This window comes from Ursus maritimus, assembly GCF_017311325.1.
Source record: "Ursus maritimus isolate PB19 chromosome X unlocalized genomic scaffold, ASM1731132v1 scaffold_X1, whole genome shotgun sequence".
Lineage (NCBI taxonomy): Eukaryota > Metazoa > Chordata > Mammalia > Carnivora > Ursidae > Ursus > Ursus maritimus.
Window position 1 is genome coordinate 86,628,839 of NW_024423319.1, and position 17,852 is coordinate 86,646,690.

The 17,852-nt window shown below is 41.7% G+C and overlaps 1 protein-coding gene across 1 annotated transcript in view; it reads left to right on the forward strand.

Moving 5' to 3' along the window:
- EFHC2 (EF-hand domain containing 2) overlaps nt 1–17,852 on the forward strand; it is a 195,873-nt gene that overhangs the window by 119,354 nt on the left and 58,667 nt on the right. The window contains exon 11 of the mRNA XM_040632735.1: nt 974–1,104. Coding sequence (XP_040488669.1) covers nt 974–1,104 — 131 coding nt within the window. The remainder of the gene's footprint in view (nt 1–973; nt 1,105–17,852) is intronic.

The window sequence follows — 17,852 nt, forward strand, 5'->3', positions numbered from 1 at the left end:
TTTTTTTTTTTTTTTTTTTTTTTAGCAAGGGAGTTACATAGGGAGAGGGAGAGAGAGAATCTTAACCAGGCTCCATGCCCTGCACTGGGCACGGAGCCCGACACAGGCTCCATCTCACCACCCTGACATCATGACCTGAGCCAAAATCAAGAGTCGGCCACCTAACTGACTGAGCCACCCAGGCGCCCCAAGATTAATATACTCTTTAATATCTTTGCAAGAGAGCTCATAGATCCAATCATGGAAATAGATGAAAGGCGATACGGAAAGGTGGGGCAGATGGCGGGTGGGCTGCAAGAGGTCCCAAACCCCCTGGTGGAAAGGAGAGACCTTTATATGAAATTAACATCAGTGTTTTTAATCTTCATACTTAGTCTTCTCATTTTTTTTTTTAGCGCTTAGCTATAATTATTTACAAGCTTAGGCTTTACTGGATTGAGTAAGAAGTATTTTTACAGAGTCAAAAACCTAATCGCAGGGTAGGAGATGGCGAATGGGGGCTGCCAGAGAGCGAACGTCAGGGGATTACAGTGCGTGTGGCCCTCTGACGCCCAGCCACGCTCTGCTCAGTGCATCGTCTGATGGCCAGTAGTCCCAGGGAGCCCACTCTTAAGATCTACTTATCCAATTGTGAATCCCCATTCTCTCCATTAGCGTCTCCCAGCATATTGGGCCAATGTCCAAGGGTTCAGGGGAGAAGGTTGAGGGATTGTTTTCTGATTCCTGTGGCCTGCTGTCCCATAAGCTCATTTCTCGCAGATCTAGGCCTGTGCTGATGTCCCTCATTGTCCTAAAACTGCAACCGTAGAGATTTAATTCTAGTCGCGTCTTCTCTGTGTCGGTCTCTATGGAAAGTCATGCCCAGTTACCTTTAGGTTTAGAGCATGAAGTCTCTTTGCGGGCTGTCAGAAAGATTGGGCTCCCTATGTCTCAGGCATGTTTTAATATCCTTCCTTTCCTTCCCCCTCTCCAGTTTCCCATGAGCAGCATTGAACTTATCCTAGAAAAGCTGAAAGAAGAAGAATCAAAATCCAGAGAGATCAGGCTGGTATTTATAGCGGCTGACTGTAAGCACAGGAAGATGGTGGATTATAATACATTCAGGTAAGCCAGATGCTGCCAGCAAGAATCTGTTTTCCCTTCAAGATTGTACAAAGAGCAAAAAACAATTTCTTCCCTGGTGCTGCCTAACTAATTTACTACGTGCTTTTTATTAGGACTTGACATTTCTTTGTGTTCGTACTACTTTGTGATCAAGTTTGGCCCGCTTCTAGTCAAGTTTATACATTTGCATATAAAAGAAGCTTATAGGCAAGAACAGAGAGACAAAAGCACAGAAAGTTCTGTTGTCTTGTGAATCATGGTATTGAAGGCTCCTGGGGAATGCCGGGAAGAGTGCATCTGGGTGAGAATGGCAGAAAAAAATGCAGCTAAGGTCACCCCTCTGAAATCTGGGGAACAAAGGAGGGACAGCTCCCTAGGAATGTGATCCAGTTGGAAAAGACAGTGGAAACTTCCCTGATGATCAGAGAAGAGGTGATAGGTATGCGTCCATAGGTGTGCTTGCACACATCTGTGTGTTTTGAAAAACAAAAAGAAATTGAGGGGAAAATAGATGACAGTAGTTAGAACTATCATAAAAAATCACGAGCAATAAAGGTTTTCTCTAAGGTAGAGCTGAATTCTGGGACTGTCCAGTGGCTGACCTGGGCAAATTGCCAAACAGTGGAAACACAGAGAAATTCAAATTCAGGATCTAGTACAATGGTGAGACTTCTTAGGCTGAAAACAAAGTGAATGGCGTGTTCAGGAGAATGTAAATTAAATCATGGATGGGAGGACAAAGGGTACTTTCTCTTTAGGCTGAGAATTCTGGCTCCTGAAAACAGAAGTGGCCAAAAGCTGTATAGGAAACTTGCTGCAGTCAAGATGTGGGCTGACCAGTGAGGAAGTGAGTTCAGGAGAGGGTGGCCGGGGGTGCAGGGGAGGGATGGGACGGATGTGGGGGGGGATCTTTCCAACTTTGTGTCTGGAGTTGCCTATTCCATCCATACCTGGTGACTGAGGCCACCATCAGGCCCAAAGTGTCCCCAAAACTCATTTGTTGTCTTAACAAAGCTCTTTTGTATCTCCAGAATGTTCTTTTGAGAGAAGCAGTCAGGACATATTTTTATTGTTTAGAATTGCCAACCTTCTGGGATCAATAAGAATTTATAGCTCTTTGTTATTGTTCATAGTCGTACACATGTTCTTGGCCTTTTGAAAAATAAAGGGAGATGGAGGAAAGAGCAAAGACACTTGCCCAGGCCAGGGACTAAGGGAAACCCGCAGGGGAGGAAACAAATTTCCATCAGAAATGAGGGAGTGGTTTCGATTTTGTTATTTTGTGTCCTTTTACAAAAGCATCCACTCTCCCAACACTCTAGCAAAGTCTGTTGGAAACACTTTAGTGAGTTTGTGGGACTTTCTGGGAGGCACTTAGGCCCCGGGCAGGAGATCCAAGGAGGAAAAGTTGCTCAGCAGAGGGAGGCCTGACCCCAACCGTGGGTGGAAGAAAGGGCCGCCAGGCTGTGTGATGGAGGACAGCCTCAAGGCATTGCGTGCTCGGAAAGACCCAACTCCTGCCCCCCCCACCCCCCCATCTTGAGGCCCTCTCCTGGCCAGGAATTCCTTAAGATGGAAACCAGATCAGGTCATGCCCGGCCTGCAGAACCCTTCTGTGGCTTGCCATCGTCCTTACAGTAAGATCCAGACATTTCAGGGCAGCCGGCTGAGCCCCGAGTGATGTGACTCTGTTTGTGTTTCCAGTATTAATCATGTCTTGTTCCCCAGCCTTGTCCTCTGGCCTCGCTGGCTGCCACTCAATTTCTCCAACGAACATGTCAAGCTCTTTTCTGCCTCCAAGCCTCTGCACACGCCTTTCCCTCTGCTTAGAATGCCCACACCCCAGGCCTTTACAGGGCAAATTCTAAGGCTCATCCTCAATGGCACTTCCCCCGAGGGGCTTGCTTTCTGCTGCTCCTTCCTAAAGTAGATCACTCCCTATTACCCTTAGCCTTTTGTTGCTCTTTTTCAGAGCACTTCCTGCAATTGCAGGTACCTGATTTAGGTAGTGGTTACTTGGTGTGTGTGCGCCTGTGTGTCTTCTCCCTGTTAGAACAGGAACTTCCTGAGGGCCAGGGACCTCCATGGTCCTGCTCATGGCCCTATGCCCGGCACCTAGCGCTGGGCTCAGTGAATGTCTTAGTTCCCCAATGGAAGGACCAACTGCTAGAATTATTCTCTGGGGGGGGGTTCTAGTTTGAAGGTGGTGGCGTTGTCTCCACATGAGAATGTGGATCAGGAGTCAGGACACCCTGGTCTACATGACACGTTGGGGTCAGGCACTGCGCCTTGTGTCCTTGGCCCACAGCTGTGGGTCCCTGGCTCATGATCTTTACCTTTCTCTCTTGCTCCTTACCCCTTTCCTGGGCCAAGGCAAAGGCGCTACAGCGCCGGTGGCCATCACACCATAACAGATTTACTTCCGGGTGCTCTCCCTAGCTCCCGGTTTCCTTTCCTTTATTTACGTGTGTACGTAGAGGTGTGTATTCTGGCTCTTCTCACCAGAACGTAACCTCTTTGAGAGCAGGGACCCTCCCTTTCTTGTTTACTCCTTTAGCCTGCCCACTTGTTACAGTGCCTGACAGACAGTAGGGTCTTAAATTCATTGAACGGCTACATCTCATCCACCCCTCACTGCTTTGACTATGACCTGACAGCTGATTTCTGCATATTCGTTCCTCAAGCTCAGACCTTTCTTCTGAGCTGTATAGATCTGGAAAGACAAATGCCTCCGGGACATCTCCCTCTTGGATGTCCCTTAAGCATCCCCAAGTCATTTTCTCTAAGTTGACCTCCTTTTCTTCTCCCATAAAGTTGTACCCGGGGACCCTATCTTGGTAAAGGCCACCATACTTGGCCCCAGAACCCAGGGCCAGGACCTGCCTTCTCTCTCCCTTCTCCTCTGTCTTGACCTTCCCTGCCTACCCCCTTGAAACCGCACTTCTTAAACTACCTCTCTCCGTCCCCGGCTTTGCTGTTGGGTTCACCTTTTCATCACCATTCACTTGGACTCTCTTGAGAACTACGCCTCTAAATCTCCTTTTCCGTCCTCCCCAGTTTTGCTAGAGAGACCTTCCTAAAATCGGATGATGTCCTTCCTCTCCTCTAAACCCTGCATCCTCATTGTGTCCAGAGCCAGTCCCAGCCTCTCAGTGTTTTCCTGTGAGTTTGGTCGTGGTCTGACCCTTGCCCACCCCCCTCCCCTTATTTCCATCTTACTAGAAGAAGACTTTTGTAGAAGTCCCCATTGATCGAGCCCTTACTCTGGGTGAGACAAAGTGTTAAATGCAGTTTGTCTACTATCCACGGGTAGCCTCTTTTGAGTTGTTTACTCGCCAGACCCCACAACTGGCTCCGGCCAAGTACCATAAATGTTTGTCAAATCATTTCACGAGCGGCCCTGTTTCTCAGGAACGTTCAGTCACCAAGTCTGCAGCAAACAATTGATTGCCTTGCCCTGGGGAAGGACCTCTGTCTCTGACTGGAGGGGAGTCAGGGAGAGCTAGGTCTGACTCTCAGTAGCCAAGCGACTTGGGCAACTCAGTCCGCCTACCTGCACCTCACTCTCGCCCATGTCATGGTCCCTATGGCCCTTCCCAGGCACTGACATTCTGAAGCCCTTCAAATGTCGGTCTCTAAATACGCTTGTAAAATGTTCCCCTTTGCAAATGTGTGCGTTGCAGGAGTAGGCAGGCAGAGACAGGACTGAGGTGTAGGCCTCCAGGCTTCACCTCTGTGGCCCTGAGTCTCTCCCCTACTTACACACCTGGCACTGTCAGCGCGCACCTGGGGACTCAGAGCCTCGACCTGCTACTGGGGCAGCGGTCCAAGCCCCAGGCATTTCCTTTCCCTTCTTTTCAGAGATTTGTGCCTCTCACAGGGAAACCTTGGGAGAGGGAGGTAATCAACCCCGTCTGCAGAAAATGCGACACCTGATAACAGATGAATGGATTCATGCGTGGGCCTTCTTGAGATAATCGCCTCATAAATGACCTGAAGGAATGCGGGGACAGGTGGAAACAGGAGGCAGGCTGGGGAGGAAATGTTTCTCTTCTGCTTCGTGGGGGTCACTAGTTCTGTCTTTCAACGGTCTGTCAGGTTGGCCGATGGGACTCGCAGATTGTGATGCAGGAGGGTACAGAGAGCCTTTCTCAGAGCCTCGGAGAGCTCTTGGGCAGATCTCAGCAGGGAGCCAGACAGAGACTAGGCTTGGCAGGGCCAGTGTTTTGCACAGTTGAGAACATGGCAGGGCAAGGCTTCCCCTGTGGGCCCTGGATTCTGCACCATAGGCTACAGCAGCAGCAAGGGCCCCATGCCAGGGAAGATGTGGTCAGTCCCTCCCTGGCCACCTCCCCAAGCATTGGAGATGACACCTACCGCAGGTAGCCTGTGCATATTTTGGTTTTCTGCGTGCTCACCTTTTCTCCCCACGTGGGCTGAGCTCCCAGAGGACAAGGCCCATGCCCAGTTCACCCTTGTGTCTTTCCCAGCTACCTCCTGGACCCAGTGTCTCAGGCCTCAAAGCACATAGGAAGTTACTACACGATTCTTCCATAGACCCCCATCATCAATTGCAGGGTCAGGAGATTTCCTGTGAACACCCTTGCAGTAGATGCCTTCTAAGATTTAGAGTCTCGAGAAAGTTTGTTCTCTTGTGAAATTAAAATTCTTCCTGAGCGAGGTAGTACGGTATAAATAAGATCTGATTTTGGACTTGCTGACCTGAACCCAAATCTCAACTCTTAGCGCTTGTCAGCTTGGCCACCGTGAGTAGGTTGCCAGTGTTTTCACCTGTAAAATGGGGATAATAATACCCCCTATATAGAGCAGTTGTGATGAATAAATCTGTTAATGTATAGAAAGTTCTTATTGTAGCACATTGTGGTGCATAGTGGACGCTAGAAAATGAAAGCCCTTTATCCCAAAAATAGTAATAGGAATCTATGTCTTATTTTCGCTATTTCAGTTACGTTATAGATTTATCTATGACGAGGTCATTGAAAACATTGTTTAGAGGCACCTGGGTGGCACAGTCAGTTAAGCGTCTGACTCTTGGTTTCAGCTCAGGTCACGATCTCAGGGTTGTGAGATTGAGCCCCACGTCAGGCTCCGCACTCAGCATGGAGTCTGCTTGAGATTTTCTCTCCCTCTCCCTCTGCCCTTCCCGCTCGTGCTCTCTATTTCTCTCTCCCTCTCAAATAAATAAATAAATCTTTTTTAAAAATTCTTTAATAAATGAGGTTGGAAGAAACTCTTAAAAACCTTGGAGGCCATGAAGGTGGAAAATAAACATCATCATTTGTGGACTGAGGTTGGGAAACATTGTTATAATCCACCCCATTACTGTCCTTTACTTCAAGGAAGAAGAATATAAATTTACTGCTTAGAACATTGTAATGATCTCATCCTGATTTATCTTAGACAATTAACTCTCCCTTTATGTGGTTTTGCTCTATCTTTATTCGAACAGCTCAGTGTGTGGTGTTACGGGTGTTTTTGTTTAAGTCTAACATCTTTTAAGTCTATGAATCTGTATGAACAAAAGCAAAAACTAAGATATATTCCAAAAGCACTCAAACATCTATTCTCATCACGAACCAAATAGACACTCTGACAGTGTTCATAGCTTATCTTTGAGATGGGAGCCTCGGCGTATGTTTTTTGAAAACAGTGTTTTGAACCTTTGTAAAAGCGTTAAATATAAATAACATGATGTCATAGAAAAAACACTGGCCTGGGAATCAAAAAGACCAAGATCTTTGATTTGATTCTGTCACTGCCTGATGGTATTCTTTGTATTGGTGAAGCCTTAGTTTTACAAAGGAGAATCATCTCTGGCTAGCTCAACGGAAAAGGAATTTATTAAAAGGATCCTGGGTGGTTCATAGTATCATTGGGGAGGGCTCGAGAAGTAAGCCTGAAACTAAATTCTAGGAACAGTGCCCAGAACTGGGCTGTAGAACTTGTCTGATGGGAAAATGGCCTCTGTTACCACCGCACCACCCATGACTCAACGCTCCATTTACACTGCTTCCAAGAACTCCATCTTACCACGGCCATCACCACCACCACTTCTGGCGTGCTCGCATCCTGTGCCGCCACTGAAAACTGGATCCCTCTGACACCAAACATGGTCTACACCTCGCTGGTTTCCGTTAACCCCTCCCAAGTCAAAGTCTTCTACAAGCTTCCCTGATCGGCAGAGCCTGGGTCACTGGCATTTTTCTAACTGCAAGGGAAGCTGGGTCCTGCAGGTTGAGCTCTGACTTCCATGCTGAGTGATGGGGAGCATAATGTGGGACTTTCCCCCAAAGTAGGAGGAGGATTTAAAAGGTACCCTTTGCATTTGCCATGATCACAAATCCAAGCCAAGATGAGCCAAACAGAGAACATAAAATATGGACCTTAGGGACTAAACTCCTTGTCTGTAACCAAACCAAGCAAAACATTGGCATAGTCCTAGCACTTTGTAAATACTGTTCTGACCCACCAAACAGCTCAACAAAATACAGAGCCCTTGCCTGTTGTCTGCTACTCTTGCGATCCCTGACACACCTTTCTGAGTTTAAATTGCCTTAAGTGTAGGTATCGGATTAGCTTCAGTGAAGTTTCGAGATTGGAAGCTAGCAGTTGTATTTAGTTTGGCTTTTGTTTAATGTTTTTTAAAGTTAGGAGTTTGAACAAAACTCTATAAACCTAGTGCCTCTTGAAAAATAGAAACTGAGCCTACATTTCCTCATAGCACCAGTCAACTGGGGGAGAGTGGTAACTGTCCTCTTCAGATATAGCCTGTTCTCTGCGTTTCTTCCCAGTCTCTCCAACTCCTTATTGTCTTACACCTTGTCCCATTTATCTTATTGGTGTACCCTAGTAGGTGCTTGACTATATAACCCTTGGGTTAGATCACTATAAGGTCCCTTCCAACCATAAAGTTCCATTATTTTGTTACCCTAGGTATAGTAGAAATAGGCATTTAGGAATCACTGTATAAATAGCCCAAAGTAGAACTGAAGACTGATTTTTTTTTTTTTAAGAGAGAGAAAACACAACAGTAGGGTGTGGAGGCAGCAGGGGAAGAGGGAGAGAGAGAATCTTAAGCAGGCTCCACATTCAGCACAGAGCCCAATGTGGGGCTCGATCTCATGACCCTGAGAGCATGACCTGAGTCAAAATGAAGAGTCAGACACTTAACCAACTGAGCCACCCAGGCGCCCCAGAGCACTGAAGACTGGTTTTTAAATTAGAACCCGGATATGATTGTGTACCTAAAAATCGAAAAGACTAAGTTTAAAAATGGTTAGAACTATTAAGAGTATTCAGGAAAGTAACTGAACACAAGAAGATTGCACAAAAAGCAGTAGTTTGACTTTGTACCAGTAATAACCAGTTAGGAAATATTATGCAAGGAGGAATACTATTTGCTATTGCAACAAAAATTATGAAATACTTGGGAATAAATACTGAATAAGAATGAGTAAGACTAAAATGAATACAATTTCAAAGCTTTATCGTATCTCGGAATGGGAAGACATTGTTATAAAAAATTCTAATGTGTGCAAATTAATCTGTCGATTTGAAGTAGTTCCAATCAGAATTACAATGTGGGTTTTTGTTGTTATTGTTAGATTTGGTATTGTTTTGCAGGGTTAGGGGAGAGACATTGGCTCATTGATTACGAAGTCCCTCAGGAAAATTAAAGGATTGAGAAAATGTTGAAAAAATAGAATATTAATGTCTAGATACTAGACTTTATATAATTTGTAGGTATTTGAAAACATAATGTACTATAGTAGAGGAATAAACCCAAATATCAGCAAAATACAGTATGGAGTCCATAAAAGCTCCATTCTTATGGGTTCTATTGTAAGATATGGAGACCTTTTCAAATCAGTGGAGACAGAATGGATTATTAATAAAGGTTTTAGTGACAGTTGATCGGGAAACATTTAATACATTTTTATTTTGTGGTAGGGCACACTTCAAAAACAGTGACGCGGAAGTTGGCTATATTGACCACAGGAACATTTTTCTGTTTCTCTATAGCAAAATATGCAGAAAGCAAACTTAAAAGATGAGGGACAGACTGAGAGAAAATATTTGCAACTAGTATAAGAACCAAGGAATTAACATTAAGGATTTATGAAAATCTCCCATAAAATCAGCACACAAAAACGGGTTAAGGACAGGAATAGACACTTCACAGAAGGAATACAAATAGCCTTTAAACCCACGGAAAGATGACCAGTTATGGTGCAAGCTGAAGCAACAATGAGATATAATCGCCACCTATTATACTGGCATTGTTTTTAAAGAATAATATAACTGACTCCAAGTGAGCATGTAGGATAACTGTTACTCTCATTTTCTCTTGACAGAGGAGTTTAAATTGGCTCAGCACTTTGGAGGACAGTTGGCAGTGTCTGGCTAGCATTTAGAACCTTTTACCTGATAATTACACTCTCAGAAGTTTTTTATCCAGAAAAAATTTCACAAGTGCATCGTAATAGAGCTGTGGGGGGGGGGGGGCACGCGCATGCATGCAATATTTATGGTAGCAAGCTTCGTAATAGCAAAGATTCGGAAAAATCAAATGCCCCACGATAGGGTAATAGTTTGATACATTCTCCCCCATTAATTTAAGACAGTACTGTTGGGCCATCAGAAAGAATGAGGTAGACCAAATATGCGTACCTGAAGAAATAGTGTATCAGTGAAGAATGGCTAAGTAATGCCGCAGTAACAACCAATCCCCCCAAATCTCAGGGAATTAAATCAACAAAGGTTTATTTCTTGCTCACCCTATATACCCACTGTGGTTGTTGGGAGAACTGTGTTCAGAGTAGTCACTCAGGGACTGAGGTTAACAAAGCAGCCACCACCTTCCATGTTGCTGATCACTGTGCCAGAGAGAGAACTTTGGAGGGTCCAGCCCAACAGATTCTCAGCTGGGCAGAAATACATATCATTTGTGCTCTCAATGCAGTGACCAGTACCCTACCCATGTATTCAGAAGAAAGAGAGAAACCAGATATTGGTGAACACTAATGGCTACCTTGTGCTGTTTTCTAGAGAAAGCAAAATTCAGAAGTCTGTTTAGTACGATCCTGTTTATGAAAATATTGAAAGGTAATGTGTACATGTATATTTATATAAATATTTCAAGGATTGTATATCCTTTGAAGGAATCCTAGCAGGCTATACACCAAGCAGTTTAAAATAGAGCATGCGTCATTCTTTGATACATATCTTTTTTTTTAAACAATGAGCAATTTAAAAAAATTAAAAAGAAAACAACAAATAAAACCCCAACAAATAAACCAAAAATCCTGGGCAAAAAGCACTGAACATTTTTTATTTCTTGCTTCAATTTCCAGAAAGAGCTTAATGGCAAATGCTGGCAGAATGTACTGAGCAAAAGTCAGCAGGCTCAGAATCATAGAGTAGGGTATGAGTTCCACTTGATGCTCTCTACTCAGATATTGATTAGAGTTGAACAATTTTAATGTGCTTACTTAAAATTCTTACATTGCAGGCCAGAACTTTATACTGCAGGCCAGAATATTTATATTCAATTGCAGGCTAACAAAACTCTCAAGTTTTACAATTAAATTTGGGGATGGAGTAGTTTTTGTGATTTTCAAATTCTTACCGAATTAGCAATGAAGTCCTACCCATTTATTTCCCCCCAACATTTTAGGAAAATGTTAAAACATTCAGAAAATTGGAAGGGATTGAAGAGTGAACATTCATATACCCACTATTTAGGTATATCAGTAACATTTTACTATATTTGTTTTATCCACAACTCTCCATTCATACACCCTTCTGTCCGTCCATTAATGCATCTTAATTTTGGTGAACTTCAAAGAAAATCAGGGACATCAGTTAACTTCCCTCTAAATATTTCAGCATGCTTAACATTTATTTACAGTTTTTTTCTTTTCATATAAAATTTATGTTCAATAAAATGCACAAACCTTAAGTGTACATTTACTGAGGTTTTTTTAAACTTCTTTAATTAAGCTTTTATTTTAATTGCAGTATAATTTGATATGCAGTGTGATACTAGTTTCAGGTGTACAATAGAGTGGTTCAACACTTCCACACATCACCCAGTGCCCATCACAATAAGTGCCCTCCTTAATCCTCATCCCCTATTTCACCCACCTGCCCACCCACCTGCTGTCCGGTAACCATCAGTTTGTTCTCTGTAGTTAAGAGTCTCTTTTTTTTTCCTTTTGCTCATCTGTTTTGTTTCTTAAATTCCACATATGAGTGAAATCACGTGGTATCTGTCTTTCTCTGATTAACTTATTTCACTTGACATTATACTCTTTAGCTCCATCCATGTCTTTGCAAATGGCAAGATTTTATTCTTTTTTATGGGTGAGTAGTATTCCATTGTATTTGTATACCACATCTTCTTTAGCAGTGCCTCTATCAGTGGGCACCTGAGCTGATTCCATAACTGGGCTAGTGTAGATAATCCTGCAATAAACATAGGGTTGCATATATTCCTTTGAACTAGTGTTTTTGTATTTTGGGGGTGAGTACCCAGTGGTGCAATTACAGGACCCCAGGGTAGTTGTATTTCTTTTTGAGGAACGTCCATTCTGTTTTCCACAGTGCCTGAGTGATGGTTGAGCACCATGGAAGAATTGACTATATAATTGTGGGTTGACTGCTGGGTTTTTTGTTCTGTTCCATTGAGCTGTGTGTCTGTTTTTGTGCCAGTATCATACTGTCTTGATAACTACCGCTTTATAATATAACGTGAAGTCTGGAATTGTGGTACCCCCAGCTTTGTTATTCTTTTTCAAGGTTGCTTTGACTATTCGGGGTCTTTTGTGGTTCCATACAAACTTTAGGATTGTTTCTTCCAGTTCTGTGAAAATGCTGTTGGTATTTTGATAGGGATCGCATTAAATGTGTAGATTGGTTTGGGTAGTTTAGCCACTTGAACAATATTCGTTCTTCCAATCCATGAACATGGAATGTCTTTCCATTTCTTTGTGTCATCTTCAGTTTCTTTCATCAGTGTTTTTTATTTTTTATTTTTCGGAGTACAGGTTTTTCACCTTTTGGTTAAGTTTATTCCTAAGTTACTTTATTATTTTTGGTGCATTTTTGAATGGGATTGTTTTCTTAATTTCTCTTTCTGCTGCTTCACTTTTAGTATATATAAATTCAACAGATTTCTGTACGTTGATTTTGTGCCCTGCAAATGTGTTGAACTTACAGATCGGTTCTAATAGTTTTCTGGTGGAATCTTTAGGGTTTTCTACATATAGTATCATGTCATCTGCAAATAATGAAAGTTTTACTTCTTCCTTACCAATTTGTATACCTTCTTTTTTGTTTGTTGTTGTCTAATTGCTGAGGCTAGGACTTTCCAGTACTGTGTTGAAATAAAGTGGTGAGAGTGCACGTCCTTGTCTTGTTCCTGACCTTAGGGGAAAAGCTCTCAGATTTTCCCCATTGAGTATGATGATGTTCACTGTGGGTTTTTCATTTAAACCCTTTATTATGTTGAGATGTGTTCCCTCTAAATCTACCTTGTGGAGGGTTTTTATCATGAATGGATGTTGTGCTTTGTCAAATGCTTTTTCTACATCTATTAGAATGATCTTATGGTTTTTATCCTTTCTCTTGTTGATGTGATATATCACATTGATTGATTTGTGAATATTGGACCACCCTTGCATCCCGGGAATAAATCCCACTTGATTGTGGTAAATGATTTTTTCAATGTATTGTTGGATTCAGTTTGCTAGTATTTTGTTGAGGATTTTTGCATCTATGTTCATCAGAGATATGTTCATCAGAGATATTGGCCTGTAGTTCTTTATCAAGGTAATGCTGGCCTCATAGAATGAATTTGGAAGTTTTAGAATTTGAAAGTTTTCCTTCCTTTTCTATTTCTTGGAATGGTTTGAGAAGAATAGGTATCAACTCCTCTTTAAGTGTTTGGTACAATTTGTCTGGGAAGCCATCCGGCCCTGGACTTTTGTTTGTTGGGAGTTTTCTGATTACTGATTCAGTTTCCTTGCTAGTAATCACTCTGTTCAAATTTTCTATTTCTTCTCTTCTGTTTCTATTTCTTCCTGTTTGTTTTTTTAAAAAGATTTTATTTATTTGACAGAGAGCGAGAGAGCACAAGGACGGGGAGCGGCAGAGGGAGAGGGAGAAGCAGACTCCCCACTCAACAGGGAGCCCAAAGTAGGGCTCAGTCCCAGGACCGTGGGATCATGAACTGAGCTGAAGGCAGACGCTTAACCAACTGAGCCACCCAGGCACCCCACCCCGTTTCAGTTTTTTAATCCATTCTAGGAATTTATCCATTTTTTCCAGCTTGTCCAACTCGTTACCATATAATTTTTCATAATATTCTCTTACAATTGTTTGTATTTCTGTGGTGTTGGTTGTTTTTTCTCCTCTCTCATTTGTGATTTTGTTTGCTTTCTCTCTCTCTCTTTCTTTGGTAAGTCCGGCTAGAGACTTATCAATTTTATTGATTTTTTTCAAAAAACTAACTCCTGGTTTCATTGATCTGTTCTATTTTTGTTTTAATTGCTGTATCATTATTTCTGCTCTAATCTTTATTATTTCCTTCCTCCTGCTGGTTTTGGGTTTGGTTTACTCTTCTTTTTCTATCTCCTTTACATGTAAGGTTAGGTTTTTTATTTGAGATTTTTTCTTGCTTCTTGAGGTAGGCCTGGATTGCTTTAGATTTCTCTCTTAGAACCACTTTTGCTGCATCCTGAAGATTTTGGGCCATTGCATTTTAATTCTCATTTGTTTCCATGTGATTTTTTATTTCTTCTTTGATTTCTTGGTTGACCCATTCATTGTTTACTAACATGTTATTTAACCGCCATGTATCTGTGGTCTTTCCAGATTTTTTCTTGTAGTTGATTTCTAGGTTCATAGCATTGTGATCAGAAAAGGTACATGGTACGAATTTGATCTTTTCGAATTTGTTGAGACTTGTTTTGTGGCCCAACATGTGATCTGTTCTGGAGAATATTCCACGGACACTTGAAAAGAATGTGTATTCTGCTGTTTTAGGATGGAATGTTCTCAATATATCTGTGAAATCCATCTGGCCCAGGGTGTCATTGAAAGCCACTGTTTTCTTGTTGATTTTCTGTTTGGATGATTTGTCCATCGATGTAAGTGGGGTATTAAAGTCCCCTGCTGTTTTATTACTATTGATCTGTTCCTCTATGTTTTTTAAAACTGTTTTATGTATTTGAGTGCTCCCAAGATGGGTGTATAAATATTTACATTTGTCATATCTTCTTGTTGGGATTGTCCCCTTTATTATTATATAGTATCTTTCTTTTTCTCTTGTTACAGTCTTTGTTTTAAAGTCTGTTTTGTCCAGGGGGCCTGGGTGGCTCAGTCGGTGAAGTGTCTGCCTTCAGTTCAGGGACTCGATGCTGGGATCAATTCCCGCATCGGGCTCCCTGCTCAGTGGGGAGTCTGCTTCTCCCTTTGCCTCTGCCCCTTCCCCTGCCCAGGCACGTGTGCGCGCGCGCGCTCTCTCTCTCTCAAGTAAATAAATAAAACCTTAAAAAAATGAAGTCTATTTTGTCCAATAAAAGTATTTCTACCCTGGCATTCTTTCGATGTCCATTTGCATGATAAATGCTTCTCCATCCCCTTACTTTCAACCTGCAGGTGTCTTTAGGTCTGAAATGAGTGTCTTGTCGGCAGCATATAGATGGGTCTTGTTTTTTTTTATCCATTCTGACAGCCTGTGTCTTTTGATTGGAGCATTTAGTCCATGTACATCAAAGTAGTTACTGATAGACCTGTATTTGCTATCACTTTTTTACTTGTTTTATGGTTGTTTTTGTAGTTTTTCTCGGATCCTTACTTGTCTTTCTCTCTTTCGTGGTTTGTTGGCTTTCTTTAGTGATGTACATGGATTCCTTTTTCTTTACTCTTTGCATATCTATTACTGGTTTTTGATTTTATCACTTGGTTTGTATATAACATCTTCTGCATAAAACAGTCCATATTAAGTTGATGGTCACTTAAGTTTGAACCCATTCTTTCCTCATCTCGTTCCCACCACAGTTATATGGGGTCATGTTTTACATCCTTTTATTTTGTGAATCCCTTGACTGATTGTTACAGATATGCTTATTTTTACCGCTTTTGTGTTTCCTGCTTTTCACACTCTCATATTTGGTCTTTCCTTTCTGCTCGAAGAGTCTCCCTTAATGTTTCTGGTAGGGCTGGTTTAGTGACCATGAACTCCTTTAGTTTTTATTTATGTGAGAAACTCTTTGTCTCTCCTTCTATTCTGAATGATAGCCTTGCTGGGTAGAATATTTCTGGCTGCAGATTTTTCCCTTTCAGCACTTCATTATTGTCATTTTTCGATATAAACTCCGCCCCCAGTGCGGCACTCAAACTCATGACCCTGAGATCAAGAGTCACGTGCTCTACCGACCGAACTAGCCAGCTGCCCCACTTTCAGCACTTTGAATATATCATGCCACTTTCTTTTGGCCTGCTAAGTTTCTGCTAAAAAAATCTGCTGCTAGCCTTATGGGGTTCGCTCATATGTAACTGTCTTCTTTTCTCTTAGCGCTTTAAAATTTTTTTCTTTATCCATACTTTTTGCCATTTAATTATCTTGTCTTGGTGTGGACCTCCTTAGATTGATTTTGTTGGGGAATCTCTGTGCCTCCTGGATCTGGATATCTATTTCCTTCCTCCAGATTAGGGAAGTTTTCAGTTGTTATTTCTTCAAATAAATTTTCTGCCCCCTTTCTCTCTCTTCTTCTTCTGGGACCCCTATAATCATTTGCTGAGTTTTGATAAATGTGTAGAATATTAACATCACCCCAGAAAGTTCCCTCATGCTCCATCCCAGTCAATCCCTTCCCACATCCTCCATTCAAAAAGCAAGCACTGTTCTGATTTAGTTTTTCCACAGTAGTTTTTTTCCTGTTCTAGAATTGCATATAAATGGAATTACACTGTATGTATTCTTTGGTGACTTCTCTCATTCGGTATGATTTTGGGCTTCATCCATATGATTGGGTGTATCAGTATTCATTCCTTTATATTAGCAAGTAGTAGTCCATTGTATGAATACACCACCACCTGTTTATTCTTTCTTTTGCTGATGGATACCTTACCTGGGTTATATCTAGTTTTTGGCTAATATAAATAAACTTGTTCTGAACTTTCTTACACAAGTATTTTTGCTAACATACATAGTTTTATTTCTCTTGGTTACACACCTAGGAATGGGATTGCTGGGTCCTAGGTCTATGTTCAGTTTTTTAAGAAACCGCCACACCTTTTACCAAAGTAGTTGTGCCAGTTTACATTTCCTCCTAATAATGTACGAGGAGTCTGTTGCTTCACAGCCTTGCCAACATTTGGTACTGTGAGGTTTTTAATTTAAGCCATCTGGTAGATACGTAGTAGTGTCTGGAAAGTGGTGTCTCTTTCCTCTGGAAAATACATATTTTGTATTGAGCACTTTTTTCAGGTGCTTTTTGGCTAATATGTGTGCCTTTTTTGGTGAAGTGTCTTTTCTAATTTTTTTGCCCCTTTTTATTGGCTGTTTGGTGGTGCATTATTGAGTTGTAAGAGTTTCTTGTATTTCCTGGCTACTGGTCACTTGTCAGATACATGTTTTGCAAATACTTCTCTCCCAGTTTCTGGCTTGCCTATTCACTCTCCCAGCGGTGTCCTTTGATGAGTACTATTTACTTTTTCATTTGTGATGAAGTCCGAATTGCCAATGTAGTCTTTTATGGCTTTCTGTAATATGATTAAGTTATCTTTGGCTACCCCAGAGTCACCAAGATATTGTCCTTGTTTTCCTTTAATCACTTTATTATTTTAGCTCTCATTTTTAACTTTATGATTTATCTCTAAATTCTCCGTATGGTATGAGGCAAACATGGAAGTTTACTTAAATTTTTTAAATGCTTGTTTGAAATTCTTATACTATGGGCCAGAATAGCTTATGTTAAAGTAGATAATAACTTTAGAGCTTTAAAATATAGTTTTAAAATGAAAGAGTTTTTATAATTTTAAAATTCTTATTAAATTAATGACAGTGTTTTACCCATTCATTTTTTTTCTTATTCTGGGGCATAGTTTTGACCATTAAAATTGCAGATCCTCTTTTGCAAAAGAAGCTGAAATGCTGATTTTTATTTTTAAAATATTTATTTGAGAGAGAGAGCGAGCGTGAGCACAAGTGGGGGAGGAGCAGAGGCAGAGGGAGAAACAGATCCCCCTGCTAAGCAGGGAGCCCCGAAGTGGGGCTTGATCCTGGGACTCCAGGATCATGACCTGAGCCGAAGGCAGACTCCTAATGGACTGAGCCACCCGGGTGCCCCTGAAATGCTGATTTAAAACGTTTTTTTAATATCTTACAGTTTTCAACAATTTCCTTACATAATACATTTCCGCTTTTAAAAAAAATTTTTTTTAAAGATTTTATTTATTCATTTAAGAGAGAGAGAGAGCACAAGCAAGGGGAGAGGGAGAGGGAGAAGCAGACTCCCTCCTGAGCTGGGAGCTTGACACAGGGCTCGATCCCAGGACCCGGAGATCATGACCTGAGCTGAAGGCAGACACTTAACCATCTGAGTCACCCAGGTGCCCCACATTCCCACTTCTTGAGAATTGAAGTATTTCAATAAATTACTATCCCAGTTAACTAATGAATGCTAGATACCAATGATCGTGTTAACTGATGGAATCTG